This window comes from Rattus norvegicus, chromosome 9 (assembly GCF_021556685.1).
Source record: "Rattus norvegicus strain SHRSP/BbbUtx chromosome 9, alternate assembly SHRSP_T2T, whole genome shotgun sequence".
Classification (NCBI taxonomy): Eukaryota; Metazoa; Chordata; class Mammalia; order Rodentia; family Muridae; genus Rattus; species Rattus norvegicus.
Genome location: NC_141542.1, coordinates 9,321,675 through 9,347,626, shown reverse-complemented (window position 1 = coordinate 9,347,626; position 25,952 = coordinate 9,321,675). Strand labels below are relative to the sequence as shown.

The 25,952-nt window shown below is 35.6% G+C and overlaps 1 protein-coding gene across 14 annotated transcripts in view; it reads left to right on the top strand.

The window, feature by feature from the left end:
- Tbc1d5 (TBC1 domain family, member 5) overlaps nucleotides 1-25,952 on the top strand; it is a 529,632-nt gene that overhangs the window by 155,152 nt on the left and 348,528 nt on the right. For all 14 annotated transcript variants that reach the window (XR_015628837.1, XR_015628836.1, XR_015628835.1 and 11 more), the window contains 1 exon segment: nucleotides 12,968-13,099. Coding sequence is in view for 8 of the 14 variants with exons in the window: in XM_087567202.1 (XP_087423328.1) it covers nucleotides 13,003-13,099 (97 nt within the window). In the remaining 6 variants the exon portion in view is untranslated.

The following is a 25,952-nucleotide window of genomic DNA, read 5'->3' as shown; positions in this document are numbered from 1 at the left end:
TTATGATTGTTACTGAGAACAATATAACCAATATCTCCAATTCTATAGCACAAATGCAAGCATAGCTTCAATACTTCCAGGAACATAGGGAAGGAAACCAAGCAAAGCAGGATGAAGAAAACTTAGAAATGTACTGTACCCTTTGAAGCAGCATTCCTACTCATTTGTAGCTCAATTGATTGTTTTATGTGGGAAGTGTATTACTGAAGTGTATTGATTTTTATTGCTTAATCGAACATTTTTCTTCAAGTTCTTCCATGCAGTAATGAATAAATCAAGTCCTCTATTTCCTTTGTTCTTGGAAAATGTAGAGAGATTAATGAAAACAAATGATTTCATGCTTTGAGTGGAGCTATACGAGACATGAGCATTGAGGAAAGATGAGTTTCTAGCTGACTATTAAGACCGTGTGGAATTAGGTAAAGTAGTGGCTACCAAAGGCATTTTGTATGTTGAAGTGCTAAGGCTTGCAGCTTGATGTAGTTTAAGTGTGCAGAACCAGGAGAATTACCTCCCTTTAAGAGTATTCTTGCCAGAAATAGTCGTGAACGTTTTTATCTCAGCATTTTGGAGGTAGAGGTTGGTGGAGCTCTGTGTGTTTGAGGCTAGCCTGATCTGCAGAAGGAAGTCTAGCACTGTCTGGGCATAGAGTTAGACCTTTTTGGGGGGTTGGGAGTGTTCTCTGATTTTCCTTGTAAAAATTTGACTTTGTCCCCTAAGCCATACCAGTTATTAACCTTTCTCCTTCATGAGCCTGGTGAAAACCCTGTGTTTTCTGTACTTTGAACAGATGAAGATGTGTAGCTTCTTGTCCCTGAACATTTATACATACTATTATTTCCTCTGGCACGGGGATGCCTACACCCTCCTTAGAGCATGTTTCAAAGCTCTGTTCACAATCTATTTCTGTTTTTTTTTTTTTAATTTTCCCCTACCCACCCGCCATCTAGCATCATCTATACTTTTTATTTAAACAAGATCAATCTAACCTTAAGCTGCAACTAGTTATATATCTGATATTTTATGAAGAATTTTTATGTACATTAATATTGTCAGGGCCCTATTATTAGGAACATTGATAGTGTGCTCAGCTTTTATTTATGGCCCCATAAAGGAATGGTTTATTTAATCTTTCTGTCAATCATGAAAAAGTATTATATGAACTTGAAATGTTTTCTTTTCTGCAGAATATTATCTTTTATCTAGAACTTAATTATGTCTTGAGAAAAATAACTGAAGGAAAAGTAAAACCATCTTACAAACCATGAAAATTGTAGTTGTTAGTTATATGCCAGTATATGCCAGTTGTTAGTTATATGTTAGTAGTTAGTTATATTTATGTGTAGTTTTAATAAAACAGACTTAAAAATTAACCAAAGATTTTCTGTACTTTCTGTCAAAAGTAACCCAGATGTTACTCTGAAATACTTTCTCTTATTATTGCAGTTCAGACTGTTTTCTTTTCATAAAATATAAGGATATTTGGGAATTCTAGTGGTTAAATTTTTCCCCAACAACCTTATTCATTTGGTGAATTTTAATTATTACTTTATGGCATATCATCATTGATTTTTACATGTTCCTTGTATTTTATTTATGTGATATTTTACTTAAGAAGCTTGCCTATTACATAATAATTTGTGACATTATTAGTTTCTCAGAAATTTTTCTAAAAATTTAGTGTTTTAAAGCTGCACAAGACTGCTGTGAAATTTTCTGTCTCTGAACTGGTATATTCTAGAGCTAACTTGCTAACTCTATAAGACCAAACAGAAAATAGGTTCTTTTCCCTTCAATACTTGGGCTTGAATCAATGGATGAGTCAAGTGCACAGGTTTCTCAGGACATGACTCTTTCTTGGTCTTACTAGGAAAGAGGAGAGGCCCTGGTCCTTCCTGTCCCAGGGCAAACAAAGTTGACAGCTTCCTACCTTGTGCCAGAATAAGAGCTGGTCGTGGCTTGCATGTATGTGTATGCATGCTTGCGTGCACGAGTACTTTGTGTGTGTGTGTGTGTGTGTGTGTGTGTGTGTGTTTGTGTAGGGTTGTGTGTGTGTGTTGTGTGTCTGTGTGTGTGTGTCTGTGTGTATGTAGGTGTGTGTGTGTGTGTGTTGTGTGTCCCTGTGTGTGTGTGTGTGTGTGTATGTAGGTGTGTGTGTTGTGTGTTTCTGTGTGTGTGTAGGGGTGTGTGTGGTGTGTGTGTGTGTGTGTATGTAGGTGTGTGTGTTGTGTGTTTCTGTGTGTGTGTGTGTAGGGGTGTGTGTGTGTGTGGTGTGTGTGTGTGTGTGTGTCTAATGTCAAGTGTGGCAGAGTGTAAATCCATAGCATTTGGGATTTCAGTCAACCACACTAGCACACTTTAGGCTATTTGATAATGACTAAAAGTTCAGTGTGACTTACTTATAAATTAACATATCAGTAAAAGAATCCTCTATATAAACTCATTTGACTTGTTAGGTTATTTATTTACTCACTATTAACTTATCTGAATGGACCACTATCATGAAAAGTCACCTCAGTTTTGGTGGATTCTCATCAGTGACTACAGCGACAGTATCTTGCGTGACAGAATTGTTGAAACTAGTTAGCCCATGCAAACTGCTTTGAGTAGCACTTCCTAACTTGCATGCTTGCTGGTGTTATTTAACTAAAATGAAAGTTTAAATTACTAAAGTGTTTTCAACTCCTAGTGCTGCTCTTTACTAAGAACAGTGATGAACGGTCATTTTGATGTCTTTCACTACTGGTTATATGTCCCTGAAAACAAATCTCCTCCTCCCATCACACCTCCAGACTTGACCAAGAGTTTCACTATTGCTGCAGATTGCTTTGTTTTATTTGAAGTGTATACGGGGCAGTTATTATTAATCTCGATATCATTTTCCTTTTAATATAATTGGATAAACTGTTACTGCTGTTTTCCTTCTGAAATTGTGTTTTCCTACATACTAAATTAGGGGTTATAGTTACCTGATTCTGTGCAAATCACATACGATTGATTGCTTTAATACCGAAAAAGGGGTATCTGTATAAAATTCAAGCAGTAACAAGTGAAATATTTTTATCTAGCTATATCTAAGAAAATATTTGGTGACTGTATGAAACTGAGGGGTAGGGCGTAGATGCATTTTCCATGGTATCCACAGCAGTTAAAAGGGTACTTGTCAAAACTATGAAGGTGTAGCTTCAATTGTCTTTTCCTCCTGGTAACTGAAAATTGAACAAACATGGCCCATGGATGCTTACAGCCACATTAAATCACCCATAACCTATGTTTTTTATGTAGGGAACCTTAGGAGTTTTAGGAATTACAAGCATTTATTTTATAATACTGTGCCATTCCTACAACCATTTAAAAGTAAATTTTAAATCTCTTTTAGTTTTGAGATTCAAATATAATTAAATCATTTTCTCCTTTCTTTCCTTCCTTCAAACCATTCCATATACTCCTCCTTGTTCTCTTTAAATTCATGGCCTGTTTTTAGTTTTCATTAATTGCTGTTGCATGCATATGTGCATATATTTTTAAATACAAGTTGCTCAGTCTTTATGTTACTTGTATGTTCTAAGGGTTGACCATTTGGAACTGGACTAAACATCGGTATGATATTTTCTGGGGAAGAGTATTTGTCCTTCTCTCGGCATTCCTTAGTTGGCATTGTTGGCTATAGAGTCCCGTGACCTTTCCCTATGCACTTTGGCATAGCTGTTGTTCTTGTCCCCATTCAGCTTCATGTCTAGGCAGTTACTCGATAAGACTGGGGTGTAGGTTCTGGTAGTACTAGGATACACAGTTCAAAGCAATTCTCTGACCATCTGCCTCTCATAGCTTTCCTGCCCCGAGTGGTATAAATGTTCCCTGATTTTTAGTTTCAGGTTTGGGAGGTTCTTTTGTAAATATATCCACTGGGACTAAGATCCACACCTCTGCGTTTTATTGTTTCTCATTTTCTATAATGGTCTCCATATATTGCAAAAAGAAGTGCCTTTTATGAAGAGTGAAATATATTTACATAATTTCAAAAATATTTTGAATATTCAGAGATTCAATAACCAGAATAAAATAAAAATACTAATGTTTTGAATATCGTTAGCGATTGTGCTTGTTCAGTAAAGTAGTGGTTACGGATTTTTTTCTAACATCATGACTGTACTAGTTGTGAGTAGTTGTCAAGGTGTTCAGTAGCAGTGAACTCTTGCTGAACAGTTCTTAAGTCCAGCTAGAGAGATCAGTTACTACCAAGGCACATTGTGCTACTCAACGTTTGATGTCTCACGCCATGCCACTCACTGTGTTCAACGTTTGACGTCTCACGCCATGCTGCTCACGATGTTCATTATAGCAGATGTAGGGCTGTTGGCTGCTTGCTTCCTTTGGAAGCTTAAATGTTGTTTTCTGTTTCCATGAAAACTAGTTCTCAGGGAGGAGGCCTTAAGGGCACTTTGAGCTCAGCAGCCTCAGGGCCTCTATTCTGAAGTACATATTGTCCTTAGCAATAGGACCTACCCTCCACCTCTGGGGACAACCAGGGGTAATAGCAGTAGGATCTGTGTTTTGGAACTATCTTGGGTAACTCTGCCCAACAAATCAAAAGAGGGCTTTTCACACCAATTCTATGGTGAGGGATTCTTTTCTTTCCCATGCTCACTTAATTTCTTAATTTTTAAAATCTAACCTCCAAACCACTTTCCTCATTGTTTATCTTTTGTGATTAAAGGCATGTTTTTTTTAACTGCTTCTGCCTATTTATCTGTTTGTTGTTGTTTTGTTTTTGTTTTGTAAGATGCCCATTGTGAAAGCTTAAATATGAATGACCCCATAAACTCAGATTTGAATGCTTGATCAGCAGATAATGGCACTATATAGAAGGTGTAGGAAGTGAGGTTTAAAGTGATCAAGCTAAGCTCAGCGTCTGTCTGTCTTTCTATGTTTGTTCCCTGTCCTTCCCCCTAGCTGTCTGTTATCAGAATGTAAAATTACCCGCTCGTCTCCAGCACTTTGTTTGTCTGCAGGCTACCATGCTTGCCTTCATGATGACAGTGGACTAATAAACCTCTGAACCTGAAGCAAGTTTCAGTTAAATGCTTTCCTTTACATGAGTTGCCAAAGTCACGGTGTTTCATCGCAACAGTAGTATTCCTAACTAAGACATAAGTGGTCCTGCTCTTTTGACAGCTAGTAGATAGGGACTGTAGAAACCTTCCATGTTGCAAGTTTCTTCATCTTCTACATCTAAAGACAACTCTGGAGTCATGAAGATGCCTGGAAATTTTTTAAAATATAATTTGGCACTATAAAACATATTTGAATACTGAAATGCCAAGGGTATTAATATTCTTTAGGAGAAACATTTTAGTCTTACTATGAATCTTTTATATACTACATATTTTCATTGTGCATATTGATTTTAAGATTTTATTTTAACAGTATAAAAGCTAGGTGCTAATATTTTAATTTACTTTTGATCATTGTTCTTGATGTTGAAACTTAGACTCTTGTAACTGATTATTAGACAACAGTGATATTTCAAGTTTAAAGTTGATAGAAACGAGTCTCAATATTTTACTAATGGGTGATATTTAATGTTGAATGACATGTATTCAGACAAATGCTTTTATATATAATTTATTTGGCATTGTAAATGCATTTATCTTGTGAGATTCAGACCCCCTATTGTCAAATGAAATATTCTATAAAGGTTTGGAGTAAATAAATAATAAAACTACTTTGATATACAATCTAACAACATTAAATATTAAGACTTAAAATGATCTATTTTAAAAGTTAATTAACCTATTTAAAGTCCATGTAGCTGTCCTGCATTAAAGATTGAAAGAATTTTTAAATAGAACTTCCTAATTTTTATCTTGTCTTCTTTGTAATTGATACTTTAAAGAACATTATTTTTAACCAGAAATTTACCTTAACTTTTACCATTTCTAAATAAAAAAGGTGGGATTTATTCTCTGCAGGAGTTATACAAAATGTTCAATTGCTTTACTTTAAATATGAAAATGAAGCTTCTAAGGCTAGGGCTTTTTAAAGAAGCTTGCTTTTACAGCCAGTAGGTCATATTTTAATTTAAATGCACCTCATAGTGAATACAGTCTACCTATAATACCTACTTACTTTTGCTGTCTTCTTGTTATATAATTCTCAAAAGTAGTCTGTTGAATCTCTTTGATGTGGATTTATCAGGGGTTTTTTTGCATGTTAAGGAATACCACTTTTGTCTTTTAGTGCTTGATTTAATTAATTATTTATCTTTTAGTTTGACATCAGTTAAGAATTCAAACAATTGAATATTATTTATAGGCATTTTTTAAAAAAATGACTTTAGAATTCAAACTTCCGAAAGCTAATTGTAACTAAATCTTACAAGCAGTGAAGGGAGGGGGCTGGAGAGATGGCTCAGCGGTTAAGAGCACCCGACTGCTCTTCCAGAGGTCCTGAGTTCAAATCCCAGCAACCACATGGTGGCTCACAACCATCTGTAAAGAGATCCGATGCCCTCTTCTGGGGTATCTGAAGACAGCTACAGTGTACTTATATATAATAAATGAATAAATAAATCTTAAAAAAAAAAAAACAAGCAGTGAAGGAATGATCACAGACAGGAGCAAGGGAAGCCTCACAGCCAATATGAATAGATTAGCTAGAACTTGTGACACTATTTTATCCTATTTAAAATACGACACTGTCTAAGTTAAATCTATAACATCAATGTATTACAGGTGCTATTTTACCCATCCATTGCTAGTAAATGAAACCTTTAACAAAAAAGCACTTACTCTATACAAAAATATGATCATGTATTTAATATACTTTACATCCCAACCTTCACAATAAATCTTTAAACTTTGAAATAGCCACTGTATTGTAAGCTTTCTTTTAGTATATAAAACTTTTCATGTAGACCTTTTTCAGATGTTTTCATTTTCAGATTTAGTATGGTAAGAACCAGACTTCTGAAAAACAGCACACCTGTCTTTAAGATTAATTTTAGATTATGAATGGGAATTTCAGTCTGATTTGTCAACTCTTATTACTAGGGTAGCTTCAAAGAATTACAGGAAATCCAGTTTTTAATTTTGTGTTTTGCATAGTATAAAAACGTATAAGCTAATGAGAACAACAAAGGAAACATGTATCTTTTTCGAGGTATAAGAATGTATATGTCTATGCTTCTAAATGTAGGAAAACACGATTACATTGATTTATTTAAAAACATGGGGATTAGTTTTATTAGACTTTAGAGACTGATTAGCATAATTTAAGGGAACTGAGGTCTATCAGTTTTTTATTTAAATTGTCATTGTTTAGAGGCATGTTTTTTAGCTTTTTCTATTTTCACCCATTGAGAAGCTAGGTGATTAGGTTGTAGCAAGTATAAAATTCACGTCAGATTTGAAAAAGCAAAGTTTTAGGTGTAGTGGAACTCACAAATATATAATTTTAAAAAATCTATCAGACCAATAAGATAAGCAATTTGGGTCTGACATTTATTCATAAATAATTAAATCAGAACAATGATTTAAGTGGTTATAGACACATTGGTTTAAAGATCTTTAATATTCTGCTTTGTAATACAGTTTGTGTGTTTGTATTTCTGAATCATAAATTGGGCTTTTCCTAGTAATTTGATTTCACATTTAAAAGCAACATTTTATTTTTACTTTTACAAGGTTGTCCCAAAAGCAGTAATAGATTTAACTTTTTTATTCTAAAAACTAAAATAGCCCTTTATATTTAAAACAAAGCAACAGAAACCAAGGCAGCATTTTTTTTAGTTCCTTCTGAATGAGATTAGTATTTAAATATGTACTTCAAACAAAAGAATACCATCACCCATACTCTGAGTAAATTACCTGAAAATCTGCACGTTTACTTGGCATGATTATAAATACATTTTAACGTCTCAGTTTTGATATGTACACATCGTAAATGACAAAACCATATTGTATAGAAGAGTGATCGTGTATTAGTATGTTTATAGTTAACTTCATATTTTGGCTTTTGGTTATTAACATAGACTTGTCAAATTCTAGCAGTGGTTACCAACCTTTCTAATGCTGCGACCCTTTAATATAGTTCTTCATGTTATAGTAACCCACTATACAATTATCTCATTGCTAGCATATAATTGTAATTTTTATACTGTTATGGATATAATGTAAATGTCTGATATGCAGGATATCTGATATGTGACTACAGTGAAAGGGTCATTTGACTCTAAATGCATCATGACCCACAAATTGAGAACCATTGTTCTAAAGAATTGAATTTAATGTTAATCTTATTTTGATCAAGGAAACTCCCCACAGATGTGTTCATATTTTGGCCTGGTGGAGGCATTTCCTCTATTGCTATCCCTTTCCAAGCTCACGCTAGTTTGTTTTTCTTTTCTTTTTTCATTCTTTGCATTTATTTTAATATTGACTTAAAATTGATAATCCAAGATCTTATAGAGTAACAAAAGATTTTGATGATGTATCATGAGTGTGTCATCATATGTAAATGAAGATTGTAATTTGGTGCACCAAAAGCAAACTGGGTGAAGAATGAATGTCATTACGACCAGGATTAAGAAAATCTGTTCATCAACAATGCCAAGCAACCAGAGCTTCCAGGGACTAAGCCACTACCTAAAGACTATACATGGACTGACCCTGGACTCTGACCCCATAGGTAGCAATGAATATCCTAGTAAGAGCACCAGTGGAAGGGGAAGCCCTGGGTCCTGCTAAGACTGAACCCCCAGTGAACTAGATTGTTGGGGGGAGGGCGGCAATGGGGGGAGGATGGGGAGGGGAACACCCATAAGGAAGGGGAGGGGGAGGGATTAGGGGGATGTTTGCCCGGAAACCGGGAAAGGGAATAACACTCGAAATGTAAATAAGAAATACTCAAGTTAATAAAAAAAATAAAATAAAAAAATGTGCATAGGCACAAACAAAACAAAAGAGTTTAAACTGAGCAAACTCATTTTAATATATAATAAAAAGGTGAATATCATTAAGCACAATAAACCTGACTTTTAAATCTTTAAAATTTAAAAAAAAAAAGAAAATCTGTTCATATATGTACAAAAAGAATATTTCAAACTGTTGATTTCATGGCATAAACATCTTAAGTACTATTAGAATGAGTTTTTTTATTGGATAGTTTCTTTATTTCCATTTCAATGTTATGCCTTTTCCCTGTTTGACCTCAGGAAACCTCCCCATCCCATTTCCCTACACCCTGCCTCCATGAGGATACTCCCCAACCCTCTACCCACTCCCTTCCACCTCCCCGCCCTGGTATTCCCCTACACTGGAGCATCAAGCCTTCACAGGACCAAGGACCTCTCCTCCCCTGGTGCCCAACAAGGCCATCCTCTGCTACACATGCAGCTGGAGCCATGGTCGCTCCACATGTATTTCTTTGGTTGATGATTTAGTTCCTGGGAGCTCAGGGGTGTCTTGTTGTTTGATATTGTTGTTCTTCCTATGGAGTTACAAACCCCCTTAGTTACCTCAGTCCTTTCTCTAACTCCTCTCTGGGGACCCCATTCACTCCAATGGTTGGCTGCAAGCATCAACCTCTGTATTTGTCAGGCTCTCCCAGAGCCTCTCAGAAGACAGCTATATCAGGTTCCTGTTAGCATGTACTACTGGCATCCCCAGTAGCGACTTGGGGAATGGATCTCCATGTGTGGCAGTCTCTGGATGGCCATCCAGAGACTCTGGATGGTCTGTGCTCTATACTTTGTCTCCATATTTCCTCCTGTAAGTATTTTGTTCCCCCTCCTAAGAAGGACTGAAGGATCCACACTTTTGTCTTGCTTCTTCTTGAGCTTCATGTGGTCTGTAAATTGTATCTTGGGTATTATGAGCTTTTGGGCTAATATCCACTTATCAGCAAGTATATATCAGGTTTTGTTCTTTTGTGATTTGATTACCTCACTCTGGATGATATTTTCTAGTTCCATCCATTTGCCTATCAATTTCATGAAATTGTTTTTTGATAGCTGAGTAGTACTCCATTGTGTAGATGTGCCACATTTTCTGTATCCATTCCTCTGTTGAGAGACCTGGGTTTCTTCCAGCTTCTGGCTACTATAAATAAGGCTGCTATGAACATAGTGGAGCATGTATCCTTCTTGTATGTTGGAGGATCTTTTGGGGGTATACCCCAAAGTTGTATGACTGGGTCCTCAGGTCCAATTTTCTGAGGAACTACTAGACTGATATCCAGAGTGGTTGTACCAGTTTACAATCCCACCAGCAATGGAGGAGTGTTCCTCTTTCTCCACATCCTAGCCAGCATCTGTTGTCACCTGAGTTTTTGATCTTAGCCATTCTGACAGGTGTAAGGTAGAGTCTCAGAATTGTTTTGCTTTGATTTGCATTCCCCTGATGACTAAGGATGTGGAACATTTTTTTTTTTAGGTGCTTCTTGGCCAATCAATATTGCTCAGTTGAAAATTATTTGTTTAGCTCTGTAGCCCATTTTTTAATAAGGTTATTTTATTCTCTGGAGTCTAACTTCTTGAGTTCTTTATATATTTTGATACTAGCCCTCTATCTTATGTCTTTTCCCAATCTGTTGGGAAAAGCAAGTGTCCTGTGCTTGATCTTAGAACGTAAGCCATTGTTGTTCTGTTTAGGAAATTTTCCCCTGTTCCCATGTGTTCGAGGCACTTCCCCTTTTTCTCTTCTATTAGTTTCAGTGCATCTTGTTTTATGGGAGGTCCTTGATCCACTTGAACTTGAGCTTTGCACAGGAGATAAGAATGGGCCAATGTGCATTCTTCTACATGCTAACCAACAGTTGAACTAGCACCATTTGTTGAAAATGCTGTCCTTTTTTCACTGGATGGATAGCTTCTTTGTCAAAGATCAAGTGACCACAGGTGTGTGGGTTCATTTCTGAGTCTTTAATTCTATTCCATTTATCTAACTGCCTGTCTCTGTACCAATACCATACACAGTTTTTTTTGGGGGGGTTGTTTGTTTGTTTTGTGTTTTTTGTTTTGTTTTTGTTTTTGTTTTTGTTTTTAACCACTATTGCTCTATAATACTGCTTGAGGTCAGGGATGGTGATTCCCCTAGAAGTTCTTTTATTATTGAGGATAGTTTTGGCCAGCGTGTGTTTTTTGTTATTCCAAATGAATTTGCAAATTGTTCCTTCTAAGTCTACTAAGAATTGAGTGAAGCTGTAGATTCCTTTTGGCAAGATGGCCATTTTTACTATAATAATCCTGCCAATCCATGAGCATGGAAATTCTTTTCATTTTCTGAGATCTTCTTCAGTTTCTTTCCTAAGAGACTTGAAGTACTTCTCATACGGATCTTTCACTTGCTTGGTTAGAGTCACACCAAGATACTTTATATTATTTGTGACTATTGTGAGGGGTGGTATTTTCCTAATTTCTTTCCCAGCCTGTTTATCCTTTGAATAGAGGAAGTCTACTGATTTGTTTGAGTTAATATTGTACTCAGCCACTTTGCTGAAGTTATTCATCGGGCTTAGTAGTTCTCTGGTGGAACTTTTGGGCTCACTTAAGTATACTATCCTATCATCTGCAAATAGTGATATTTTGACTTCTTCTTTTCCAATCTGTATTCCTTTGACCTCTTTTTGTTGTCTGATTGCTCTGGCTAGGACTTTGAATACAGTGTTGACTAAGCAGGAAGAGAGTGGGCAGCCTCATTTCGTTTCTGATTTAAGTGGGATTGCTTTCCCTGGCTGTCCTGGAACTAGCTCTGCAGACCAGGCTGGCCTCACATTGACAGAGACCCACTTGTCTCTGCCTCGTGAGTGCTAGGATGAAAGACCTGTGCCACTACTGCCCAGGCATCACTGCCATTGACATTAAAAAAATTTTGCTGCTTGCACAATTTTGAATAGGAATTTATGAAAAATTTTTATGAGGGGACATTATAGTTTACACATTTAATTTGTACTTTATGGACATCGGAAGTACAAAAGTAGATTAGGGAATAAATCACCTTTCTGTTAATATGATACAATACCAACTTATTGAAGGACAGTTCTATTTGTTTCATATTTTGCATGTCTCATTCAGTGCTTAGTTGGTGGAATTGTCAGAGAAAGGCTGGAAATCCCTAGTTAACTCACTAAGTATCAAATAACCACAGTATAAAGGAAGTTTTTTGGTATATATAAGTCACATGTTGACACCGTAAAACTTTACATTTAGTTCATGCTTTTTGTAGTACAGGAACTGCAATTGCAGAATTTTAAAAAAGAAGGCAATCATAAATATGACAGGTGACTATTGAGTCCATTCATGGGGCCTGAGCTGAGAGCTCCTATTTAATCACAAATTGTTTACATAAATTGTGATAACTGTATAATGGAGTGCCAAACAACCCTTAGAAATTGCAATTTAGACACAAAGATAACTCATGACAACTTAGTAATAATTTATTGTAACTTAGTGATAGTTGTACCTAATCAGTATGTTTCCATGGTGGATCACATTGATAACATGTACTCTAAAAGACAAATATCAAGTATAATACAATAAAATTTTAGCAACGTTATTTTATATTAATTTTATTGTGAAAAATTTTAATTGGCTGTATTTTTTTGTGTTTTTCATGTTCTTACTAAAGTGTAAATTGTTACTCTGTTTAACAAATGTTCTAAAACTGAGATTTTTGCAAAAACTATCAGTAAAATTCTTTACAAAAATTTTAATAGAAATAAATGTTAGTCCACATTGAAGTAAAGATTATAAGTGAACTCCAAAGTTTTTTAAAACATTGTTTACATGGACGTTTTTGACATGGATTTGCTCTTCGGCACATGTCCTCCAACTTGTAGTAACAGACAGGTTCTGCATCCTATAGAAAGCTTGTTGATGTCTGCAATGCTCAAATCACTTCATTCTTTCTACTATTCCTTCCCAACCATAGCAAAAAATACATTCCTCTTTGTTTTTCTTTTTACCTAGGCAATTACTTTTGGTGACTGTCTCTACCCTGTGCAATGTATAAGTCTGTGTCTGAAACTAGACATCCTCTGCAGTCAGAAGAACAAGAAGTAGGCATTGACCCCTTGTTCAGTTATTCAAACAAGCCAAGAGGTAAGTGTTCTGTGTAGATGCTGTGTGCATATGCTAGCAACTTACCAGAGGCCCTTCAGTGAGTCAAACCCAACTTAGGAATATTTTGTTAGATATCTGTAGAATGCTGCTGATGCTACTGAATCCCTGAAAAAGTTCCCTTTGTTTCGAAGGTAAAAGATGCAGTAACTAAATGATTAATAATACATTGTCATTCTTTAAGAAAAGTCATATACCAGGATGTCTTTAATCTAGGAAGTCATTGCTGAAATACAAACACCCTTGTCACATTTATTGTACGTAATCTGGGCTTGTTGGTGCTGAGTCTCCAGGTAATTACTCCCTCCTCCCTGCATTAGAATGAGCTCAGTTCTAGGATGAACTTTTAAATAAGGTTTCACACTTTTCCTTTCTTTTTGTAAGTAATTGAGATTTGTATTACAGTCTTGTTGCTATGTACAGTAAAATTGTTAAATTGTAGATCATTGAAAGCTATGACCTGTTCAGGTTCTATTCTTTGAAAATGCCTTAAATATGTTTGTATCTGAACTATAAATAATTTTTTTTGATTTTTACTTCATAGTAGACTTTCTCAAAAAGGCAAGTTTGTAAAAACTTATCCTTATATTGAGTGATTCATGAAGCATTTTAAAAATTTCTTCCTCAAATGGCTATTAGTGTTTTTCATTCATAAAATACATATATCAAGATATTAAAATCTACTTCAAACAAATTATTTGAAATAATTCATTTTTATGCTTTAAATAATGTTATTTTTACCTGTATACTGATCTTACGTTCTATCATGACATTTTGGTAATTTAAAAAACTGACTCCTAAAATGGTCATTTCTATTAAACAAAAACTCTTAATTTTTGTGTTTATTGATTTTATGTGTGTGTGTGTGTGTGTGTGTGTGTGTGTGTCAGAGAGAGAGAGAGAGAGAGAGAGAGAGAGAGAGAGAGAGAGAGAGATCCTTTAATGCCTTCTACATCGTGTAAATGCTGTTGATATTTTATTGAAGATAGTAGCATTTGACTTTCAAAATTATCTTGTGGTTTTATTTTGTGTTTCTTATATAAGGACCCCAAAAGACTGCTGTTTAGAATTTGAGTATGAAATTAATTTTTATTATTTCATTTGAAGTATCTTAACATTTAAATTTAATAACTGTACAAAGTACCTATAATTCCATAGATACTTTAAAAGTGAACGTATATTTGTGTTAGAAGGATATGAAACAATTTTGCCATTATTTTTCAGAATATTTTTTGTTTATATGCTTATTTGAGAAAATCGTTTTCTGCTGTGTTTTAAGTGAATATTTTTTCCTCTGGGCTATTTCATTAAATATTGAGCATTTTAAAAACCTGGTTAAAACATTTTAAATTAATTTTATCTTATATTGTCTAAAGGAATGAGTAGTTACCTTTCCTGAAAGGGATTTTCATTTATATCCTAGCCTAACATTTCTGTGACATACCAAGTTATTAGGACTGAATTGATGTTTTAAAGTGCCATTAATTCATTTACCCCAAATGTTCATTAACAATGTAAATGTATGCTGATGTTCTATGAGACAAGGAAGTGACTAATGACTCTTCCAACTAACAACACTTAAAATGAATAGAAACTTTAGATAGCTAATCTTGAAGTAATCAAGACCCTCATTCAGCTTGGCATCTCTGTATGCTCTAAAACAGCTGTCAACTGTTAAAAATATATACAAAACACACATACGCTCAGGCACGTAAGGACAGAAAGATATGTAAATAACTAGTTTTTCTAAGACATAAAGGTTACTAACCATCGTGAGTTTTGTGTGTCTTATGTGTAAACATTTTGCATCAAGTACCTAGCTGGTCTCCTGTGGGTGCACTTTGTGCACACATACAAATTGTGTATTACATTTTCTTGGGGTTGTTATATTTACTTGAAGAATCTTCACCTTTAGTTTTTATTAATTTGTGTCTCACATTGGGTCTGTTGAAATATTTTGAAGCTCTTTTTACATTCCTGCAATACACTGTAGGGGATTTGTGGGTACACAATGACTCTTTGTCTAAACAGACAAACGTTAGTAGATTTTCTGCCTGGAGTCATCTGCAATTAAAAACAACCCTGTTAGAAATTCCATTTGTAAAGCAATCGTCTGTTGTTTCAAATCTGGATTCTAACATTTCTAAAGAAACAGCACTAGTAAATGATTTTGAGAATTCTTTTGAGATTAAAAAAAATGAGATTAGATTTTTTTAAACCTCATTTTGTATTTTTATGGGGGCAAATAAACAACTGTCCTTATATATGTGTGAAATCGTATAGCACATTTCTATGTTAATTATACTTTTAATATTTTTCCAAATAATAACCAGTTCAGAAATATATATTCGCAGTGCCTTATCAAGTTTGATCTTGTGCTTACATTATCACCTTAAAGTTTGACCAGATATCCATAATTCCATTCAAAATGACACAATATTTTTGAATTTCATAATTATTTGTTCTTACCATATGTATTAATGATAAATAAAAGTGATTATTTTTGAGTAAGCTGATAGTCTGGGGATTTAGTGGATGTCGCTAAGTTGAGTCATTAGGATTATGACTTGTTTCTCCATGTTATATCAACTTAGGCATTTACTATTGTTGAGAAAGATTTTCCTCTATAGGGTGTTTTTGAATGTAGTATTTTGTATTATATTGCCAAAGTTTTACCTTGTGTTTTATGTGACACAACAATGTGCTTCTTACTTTAACTTTAGATAAACTGTTACTGTTGAACATTATTTATTTATTTCAAAGCTTTCTATCCTCAGAAATATTTAAAAGTTATCTATTTAAAAATATAAATTGCCAGGAGATGGTGTCATCTACCTTTAATCCCAGCAATACAGAGGTAAAGTCAGGAGTCAGGGAGAAGGAGAAACCAGTCGTCTTAGTTTTAGGCCAACTTGGTCTATACAGGGAGTTTCAGAACAACCATGGCTGCACAGAGGAACCCGTAGTAGGAAAAAAGTACAAAAACATGCAAAGTACTTTAAATCAAATATTGTCCCCAAAATCTTGTTTGTCCTGTTTTCCTCATTTCCCTACCCTATATTTTCAGAACTAGGAGGGAATGACATTGTCAGTTACTGACACATCTTGGAGTTAGCTTCTATATGGTGGAAATGTTAGCATTGGATGAGTGACTGACCTCAACCACAACACTGTCACCAATCTGTATCTTAAAACAAGTTATTATGTATTATATTTTATTGAATGGCTGATATTTCATTGAAATTATTATTTGTTTATTTATAATACTAGGTAATCAGATATGTTGACATGATAGTTAATAAATTAAAGCAGTGTTAATAAGGGAATAGGTATAACAGAAATACATACTCTTGTTTCCTTTGTTTTGTTGTGACAGGGTCTCATTATATACCCTGTCTGGATTAGAACTCACTATATAGGAAAGGGCATGTGTCCTTGAGTTCACAGCAAGAGATCATTTGCTGTCTTCCTCAGAAGTGCTGGAATTAAAGCCATGTGCTACCTTCCTCGCTCACTTGTTTACTATCTAACAGAGAAAGTCTTATAGACCCTGTACCAGATTTTAGCTTATTTATATAAAATATTTAATGAAAATTTAGTATTTATTTATTATTTGAGATTTCATGGGTTTTGATTATGCTAACCCCTTCATTTCTCTCAGTATGCCACTACTCTTCAGCTATTCTTTCAGATCCACCTTGTGTGTCCTCTATTTTAACATAACCCTTTGGGTACAGTTTGTGTTGTTCATGAACATGTGGATGTGGAGCTGTCCATTGGAGCCTGGTAGCCCTGTCAGGGTAAAGCAAACAGATTCTCCCTCCTGCTATTAGTTAAGCTTGGGGCTCCCTTTCTTGTCAGTGCTAGAATGGTGACATGTTCTATTGTTTGCGCCTGTCTGTCTCTGTCTGTCTCTGTCTCTGTCTCTCTCTCTCTTTCTCTCTTTCTCTCCATGTAACACTTTTTATTATTTGATATTTTATTCAAATGTTATCGCCTTTCCCAGCTTCCCCTCCAGGGAGAGGATCCCCTATCCCATACCCCATTTCCCCTCCCTCTGCCTCCATGAGTGTGCTCCCACCCCCTCCCACCCACTCTCTCCCACCTCCCCACCCTGGCATTCCCCTACACTGGGGCTTCAAGCCTTCACAGGACCAAGGACCTCTCTTCCTACTGGTGTCCTACATTCCACACTCTGCAACTTATGCTGCTTGAGCCATGGAGTTGGTTGCTCTATGTGTACTCTTTGGTTGGTGGTTTAGTCCCTGGGAACTCTGGGGTTCTAGTTGGTTGATACTGTTGTTCTTCCTGTGGGGTTACGTAAGCCCCCTTCAGATCCTCCAGTTGCTTCTCTAATTCCTCTATTGGGGAACCAGTGTTCAGTCCAGTGGTTGGCTTCTAGCATCCACCTCTGCATTTGTCAGGCTCTGCCACAGCCTGTCAGGAGACAGCTAAGTCACACTCCTGTCAGCGAGCACTTCTTACCATCAGCAATATTGTCTGGGTCTGATGTCTGTATATGGAATGGATCCGCAGGTGGGGCAGTCTCTGGATGGCCTTGCAGTCATTCTCTGCTCCACACTTTGTCTCCATATTTCCTCCTGGAAATATTTTTTGTTCTCCATTCTAAGAAGGTCTGAAGCATCCACACTTTGATCTTCCTCTTTCTTGAGCTTCATGTGGTCTGTGCATTGTATCTTGGTTATTCCAAGCCTAATTCCAAGTGGCTAATACCACTTATCAATGAGTGCATACCATGTATGTCTTTCTGTGATTGGGTTAGCTCACTCAGGATGATATTTTCCAGCTCCAAACATTTGCCTACGAATTTCATAAAGTCGTTGTTTTTGATAGCTGAGTAATATTCCATTGTGTAGATGTACCACATTTTCTGTATCCATTCCTCTGTTGAAGGGCATCTGGGTTCTTTCCAGCTTCTGGCTATTATAAATAAGGCTGCTATGAACATAGTGGAACACGTGTCCATGTTATATGTTGGAGCAATTTTTGGGTATATGCCTGCGAGTGGTATAGTTGGTTCTCAGGAAATACTATTTCCAGTTTTCTAAGGAATTGCCACCAACAATGGAGGATTCAATCCCACCAACAATGGAGGAGTGTTCCTCTTTCTCCACATCCTCGCCAGCATTTGCTGTCACCTGAGTTTTTGATCTTAGCCATTCTGACTGGTGTGAGGTGTAATCTCAGGGTTGTTTTGATTTGCATTTCTCTGATGACTAAGGATGTTGAGCATTTCTTTAGGTGTTTCTCAGTCTTCAATATTCCTCAGTTGAGAATTCTTTGTTTGGCAATGTACCCCATTTTTTTGTAGCTGGAGACCGAACCCAGGGCCTTGCGCTTGCTAGGCAAGTGTGCTACCACTGAGCCAAATCCCCAACCCCCACGTACCCCATTTTTATAATAGAGTTATTTCGTTATCTGGAGTCTTAACTTCTTTGTATACATTGGATATTAGCCCTCTATTAGATGTAGGATTGGTAAAGATATTTTCCCAATCTGTTGGTTGCCATTGTGTCCTATTGACAGTATCCTTTGCCTTACAGAAGCTTTGTGATTTTATTAGGTCCCATTTGTTGATTCTTGATCTTAGAGTGTAAGCCATTGGTGTTCTCTTCAAGAAATTTTCCCCTGTGCCCATGTGTTACAGGCACTTCCCCTCTTTCTCTTCTATTAGTTTCAGTGTATCTAGTTTTATGTGGAGGTCCTTGATCCACTTGTAATTGAGCTTTGCGCAGGAGATAAGAATGGGCCAATGTACATTCTTCTACATGCTGACCAACAGTTGAACCAGCACTATTTGTTGAAAATGCTGTCCCTTTTTCACTGGATGGTTTTAGCTTCTTTGTCAAAAATCAAGTGACCATGGGTGTGTGGGTTCATTTCTGGGTCTTCAGTTCCATTCCATTGATCTACCTGTCCGTCTCTGTGCCAATACCAGTTTTTATCACTATTGCTCTGTAATATAGCTTGAGGTCAAAGACAGTGATTCCCCCAGAAGTTCTTTTATTGTTGAAAATGGTTTTTGCTATCCTGGGTTTTTTTGTTACTTGCAAATTGTGCTTTCTAACATTATGAAGAATTGAGTTGGAATTTTGATGGAGAGTGCAGGAGCATGGCAGCATTCATAAAGGCATGGTGCAAGCACAGCTGAGAGTTCTGCACCTTCATTGGAAGACGGCTGGCGGAGGACTGAATTCCATGTAGCTAGTGTGAAGGTCCTAAGCCCAGGCCCACAATGACACACCTATTCCAACAAGGCCAAATATCCCAATAGTGCTACTCCCTGAGCCAAGCATATACAAACCATCACAATTGTTTATACTATGTTTAGGTATGGGCCTTGAATTCCTGATCTTTCTAAGACTTTTATCATGAAGGAATGTTAAATTTTGTCAAATGCATTCTCAGCATCTAATGACATCGTCATGTTTTTTTTTTCCTTTGAGTTTGTTTATATAGTGGATTATGTTGATAGATTTCCATATATTGAACCATCCCTGCATCACTGAGATAAATCTTCATAATAATGATTGATGATCGTTTTGATGTGTTCTTGGATTCAGTTTATAAGAATTTTATTATCTTTGCATCAATATTTATAAGAGAAATTGCTCTGAAGTGTTCTTTCTTTGTTGGGTCTCTGTATGGTTTAGGTATGAGCATATTTGAGGCTTCATAGAAACAAATTCTGTTTCTATTTTGTGGAATTGTTTGAAGAGTATTGGTGTATTAGGTCTTCCTTGAAGGTCTGATAGAATTCTGCACTAAACCTTCTGGTCCTGGGCTTTTTTTGTTTGGGAGACTTTTAATGACTGCTTCTATTTCTTTAGGAGTTCGGGACTGTTTACATGGTTTATCTGATCCTGTTTTAACTTTGGTAACTGATATCTGTCTAGAAAAATTCCAATTTTATCCATGTTTTCCAGGTTTTTTGAGTAGAGGCTTTTGTAAGTGGATCTGATGATTTTTTGAATTTTCTCAGTTTCTGTGGTTATATCTATCTTCCTTTACATTTCTGATTTTGTTAACTTGGATACTCTATGTGTGCTCTCTGGTTTATCTATCTTGTTGATTTTTCTCAGTGAACCAGCCCCTGATTTTGTTGATTCTTTGTATAGTTGTTTTTATTTCTACTTGATTGATTTCAGCCCCTTACGTTTGATTATTTCCTGCCCTCCTCTCCTCTTGGATGTATTTCATTCCTTTTGTTCTAGAGCTTTTAGGTGTGCTGTCAAGCTGCTAGTGAATGCTCTTTCATTTTTGAGGCACTCAGAGCTGAGTTTTCCTCTTAGCACTGCTTTTCTTCTATACACATATGTCTGGGTATGTTGTGTCTTCATTTTCATTAAATTCTGAAAAGTCTTTAATTTCTTTTTTATTTCTTCCTTGACAAAGTTATCATTGAGTAGAGCATTGTTTAGCTTTCATGTCTTTGTGGGCTTTGTGTTCTTTTTGTTGTTATTGAAGAACAACCTTAGTCCGTAGTGATCTGTTAAGATGCATGGGATTATTTCCTTCTTTTTTGTAGCTGTTGAGGCATGTTTTGTGACCATTATATGGTCAGTTTTGGAGAAGGTACCATGAAGTATTAAGAAGAAGGTATATTCTTTTGTTTTAGGATAAAATGTTCTACAGATATCTGCCAAATACATTTGTTTCATAACTTCTGTTAGTTTTACCATGTCTCTATTTAGTTTCTGTTTCCATGATCTGTCCATTTATGAGAGTGTGTTTTTGAAGTCTTCCACTCTTACTGTATGAAGTGCAATGTGTGCTTTGAACTTTAGTAATGTTTCTTTTATGAATGTTGGTGTCCTTGCATTCAGAGCATATATATTCAGAATTGAGAAATCATTTTTGGTAGATTTTTCCTTTGATGAGTATGAGGTGTCCTTCCTTACCTTTTTTGATTGCTTTTGGTTGAACATTGATTTTATTTCATATTAGAATGGCTACTCCAGCTTGTTTCTTGGGACCATTTGCTTGGAAATTTTTTTCCAGCTTTTTACTCTGAGGTAGTGACTGTCTTTGTCACTGAGGTGTGTTTCCTGTATGCAGCAAAATATTGGATCTTATTTATGTACCTAGTATGTTAGTCTGCGTCTTTTTATTATGTAATTGAGTCCATTGATATTAAGAGATAGTAAGGAAAAATGATTGTTGTTTCCTTTTATTTTTGTTGTTAGATGAGTAGTTATGTTTGTTTGGGTATCTTCTTTTGGTTTTGTTGAAAGATTATTTTCTTGCTTTTCCTACGGTGTAATTTTCTCTCTTTGTGTTAGGGTTTTCCATCTTTTATTCTTTGTAGGGCTATATTTGTTGAAAGATATTGTATAAATTTGCTTTTGTCATGAAATTTCTCCATCTATGATAATTCAGAGTTTTCCTGGGTGTATTAGCCCAAGCTGGCATTTGTGTTCTTTTAGGGTCTGTATGACATCTAACCAGGATCTTACATCTTTTAGAGTCTCTGATGAAAAGTGTGGTGTAATTCTGATAAGTCTGCCTTTATATATTACTTGACCTTTTTCCCTTTCTGCTTTTAATAATTTTCTTCTTTTGTTCATTTGGTCTTTTGATTATTATGTGAATGGGGAATTTCTTTATCTTTTTTTTAAAGCGAGGGAAGTTTTCTTCTATAATTTTGTTGAAGATATTTACTGGCTCTTTAATTTTGGAATCTTTGCATTCTTCTTTACCTCTTATCCTTAGGTTGTTCTTCTCCTTGTGTCCTGGATTTCCTGGATGTTTTGGGTTAGCAGCTTTTTGCATTTTTCATTTTCTTTGACTGCTGTGTCAATGTTTTCTATGGTATCTTTTGCACCTAAGATTTTCTTCTCTATTTTATTCTGTTGGTGATTACGTGTATGGCTCTTGATCTCTTTTCTAGGGTTTTTGTTTGTTTGTTTTTGTTTTTGTTTTTTGTTTTTGTTTTTTAATCTCCAGCATTGTCTCCCTTTGTGATTTCTTCCTTGTTTCTATTTCCATTTTCAGATCCTGAATGGTTTTGTTCAATTCCTTCACCTGTTTGGTTGTGTTTTCCTATAATTCTTTTTTTTTCTTTTTCTCTTTTTTTTCTTTTTTCTTTTTTTCGGAGCTGGGGACCGAACCCAGGGCCTTCCGCTTGCTAGGCAAGAGCTCTACCACTGAGCTAAATCCCCAACCCCTCCTATAATTCTTTAAGGGATTTTTGTGTTTCCTCTTTAAGGACTTCTGCTTGTTTACCTGTGTTCTCCTGTATTTCTTTAAGGGAGTTATTTATGTCTTTCTTAAAATCATCTATCTTCATCATAAGATGTGAATTTAAACTGGAATGTTGTTTTTCCAGGGTGTTGGGATATCCAGGACTTGCTGTGTTGGGAGAACTAGGTTCTGATGATGCCAAGTAGCGTTGATTCTTTTTCTTATGTTCTTGTGCTTGCCTCTCACCATGTGGTTATCTCTGGTGTTAGTTGGTCTAGTTCTTTCTGACTAGAGCCTGTGAGCCTGTGATCGTAGGTGTGTCAGCTCTCCTGGGAGATCAGTTCTCTCAGGGTGGGATTTGGGTGTAGAGAACTGTGCTACCGGGTTAGCTCTAGGGTGCTGATAGAAACCTGAAAGATTCTGTCCCTGGGTGTTCCACAGTTCCTATGCCCTGTGCTCTCCTAGTGGCTCCCTGTTTATCCAGTTATTGGAGTAAAAGTGGTGTTCTCATCTGTGAACTTAGGAGTGAGAGCACTTTTGGGAGACCAGCTCTCTATAGGTGGGATTTGGGTATGGAAAGTTGTGCCACAGGTTAACTTTGGGGAGCAGATGGAGGTGGGACCTGTGTGCATTGTTTTGCATTGAACGTGTTAACATGGAATGATGAATTGCAGGTCCAGAAAGTCAGTGGCCTTATGTTTTCACTCTTGTGGTTAGTAGTGTGGAATCTTTATTTTTGTGTTTCTAATTTGTAGTACCTGTTCAATCCAGGAAACTGGTAAGGAGCCATTGGTGGGGAGTGATCCTAATTAATGCAGAGAGGGGGTTTAGGAGAATGTGAATGTATGAAGGAAAAAGGGGAAACAAATTGTAGGGAGGGATAGGTAGATAGAAAAGACCATATGGAAACCTGATGTTCTATGAACTTTATATATCATATTAAAGGATTTCATTCGAGTTACCCTACTCGTGTTAAGCTCCTTTCAGAATCCACAGATTGTCAAATACAGAGCCCAATGCCAGGTATGCAACGGTGTGGGAAACCTCCACTAAATCTGTGTTCCCCAAGTTCTTGATTGCTCACCAGAATTGTCATTTTATCCTTTGAGAGAAAATATTACAAATTATAGAAAGAAATAAAGAGGGGCAGGCAGTGCTAAGAATTAAAATTGGATAGCATTGCAATGGGTAATTATAAAATTGTTTGGGAAGGTCTCTGAAAAAGAAAGGACCTGGCTGTATGTGAATGACAAATATCCAGGCATTTAAAGATAGCATCTGCAGGAAGAGTAGCACATCTCTTAATCAATTAAGATCCCAGGAAAGGAGTAGGAAACATGTTGAAATTGTTCACAAAATGGCATAGAATGGACTAGGTTAAGAAGTACTTGTAAAACTGGCCAACAAATTATAGATTTATTTTGTTTAAACTGAAAATTACTTAATAGTCATCTAACGTGTGTATGGACATAACAATTTCTTGTTGAGTCATATTTGCTCCCAACTTGATGGCATTTTCTAAGTGATAGCTCATTTATAGCTTTGGAATATCTTTAAAATTGATTTTTATGTTGTAGTCTTCCAAATGAGTGTTTGTTTCCTCAACATTTTAACAACTTAATTTGAATAATATAATGGTGAAATAATTTTTGCTAAGTCAGAAAAAAGGGTGCTATAAAATTTGACATATACCTGAGGATTCTTCTGTGTGTCTCATTATATATCATACAGCAATTAAAAATATTCAGTGTATGTAGCCTAGCAAGACTTTTCTGTTGATCCAGGGTGTGTATATGAGTATACGTATACATGCACAAGTGAACTTGTATATATGCAAGTTTTATTTGGGGCAAAGAGGGCATGTAATCACTATTTTCCTTGTGCTGATGTAATGGAGAATTCATTCCTCTAGGACATATTAGAACAGTGTGTTTAATGCTCTTCATTTCAATTTGCTAGTATCACAATTAATACAATTAGGGTCACTTTAAATGAAACTATTAACAAATCGTCTAATTTACTTTAACAATGTCAATGTGTTCTCACAATTACATTTGCTTTAATTAGATATAAGCTATTATTTAATAGCATACTTCACATAGAAAAATGTGGTAATGAATTTTTACCTCTATTAAAAAAAAACTTTTAATGGCCTAACTGATTTTTGTACTAGAGCTTCTAGCTATAACGTGGTGGAAAACTCTTGGAAAATCAGAAAGGAAAGCTTGCAAAAATGTATACAAATACCAAATTCTTTTGGTATTTTTCATATTTTCATTATATGTCCTATTTGTTATTGTGTAAATATGATTAAAAATTGCTTATAGTTGTTATGGAAGGAAACGTGTCCTCCACAGGGTTAGTAGTGTTCCTTTCAATTTTGCCTTAATATTGCAGTGATATTTGATTTTTTTTAATATAAGAAAATCACTCCCAATTAACTATGTTAATGAAGGAAAATTTGTATGTTTTATATAATATAATATAAAATAAGCAAAAATTGTCCTCAGATATACTTTGTTTTATATACTAACTGCGTATTTCTTACTTTAGTATTAAGGCTTGAATTCTGGAACAGTTTCTCAGAAGGACGTACAGAGTAGTTTCCCGCTCCTGTGATTCTCTTTTAAGAGGCTGTATGTTGTTATTTGTGTATACGTGACTGTGTTTTAGAGGATGTATGTTGTTATTTGTGTATACGTGACTGTGTTTAAGAGGATGTATGTTGTTATTTGTGTATACGTGACTGTGTTTAAGAGGATGTATGTTGTTATTTGTGTATACGTGACTGTGTTTAAGAGGATGTATGTTGTTATTTGTGTATATGTGACTGTGTTTGGGTCAGTGTATGCCACATGTATGTACATATTTAAGGAGGTCAGAAAATGGTATCAGATTTTTCAAACTTGTAACTAGAGGGAATTGTGAGTCACTTGATCTTGATGCATGGAGCAAACTCAGGTACTATGGAAGAGCAGCAAGTTTATAAATAGATATGATCCATATTATTTAATATAATAATTGTAAATTCAGAATCCTTTGGCCCAGTTTCATCAATTCACTAAGTTTCTGTTACTTTAGGGTTCTAATTTTTTTTTTGGCCTATTAGTAATAAAAATATTTGTAGAGATATAAATTTAAAATAGAACATATGTAAAAGATAATTAGGTATTAAATATTTAATGAAAAATGTGGGAAGCTTAGAGGATGTAGAGTGAAAAAACTAATTACATCTCATTTCACAGAGATCAGGACTGTCTTCTATTTTCTCTTTTTTCCATTAGTCCCCTTCCCTACCTCTACTGCCCTGCTTCTTTCTCCCCTTCCTCTTCTTATTCCGTTAAGAAAATGTATTGAAGGGGCTGGGGATTTAGCTCAGTGGTAGAGTGCTTACCTAGGAAGCGCAAGGCCCTGGGTTCGGTCCCCAGCTCCGAAAAAAAAAGAACCAAAAAAAAAAAAAAAAAGAAAAGAAAATGTATTGATAGTAGATCAGTTTTCTTCCACTTCTTGCTGGTCCATTTTATGTAAGTCTGATTCATCTGTCTGTCTGTCTGTCTGTCTATCTATCTATCTAATCTTTATTATATATTTTTATTGTATATACAATAATTTTCTTGTATAAATGTAACAA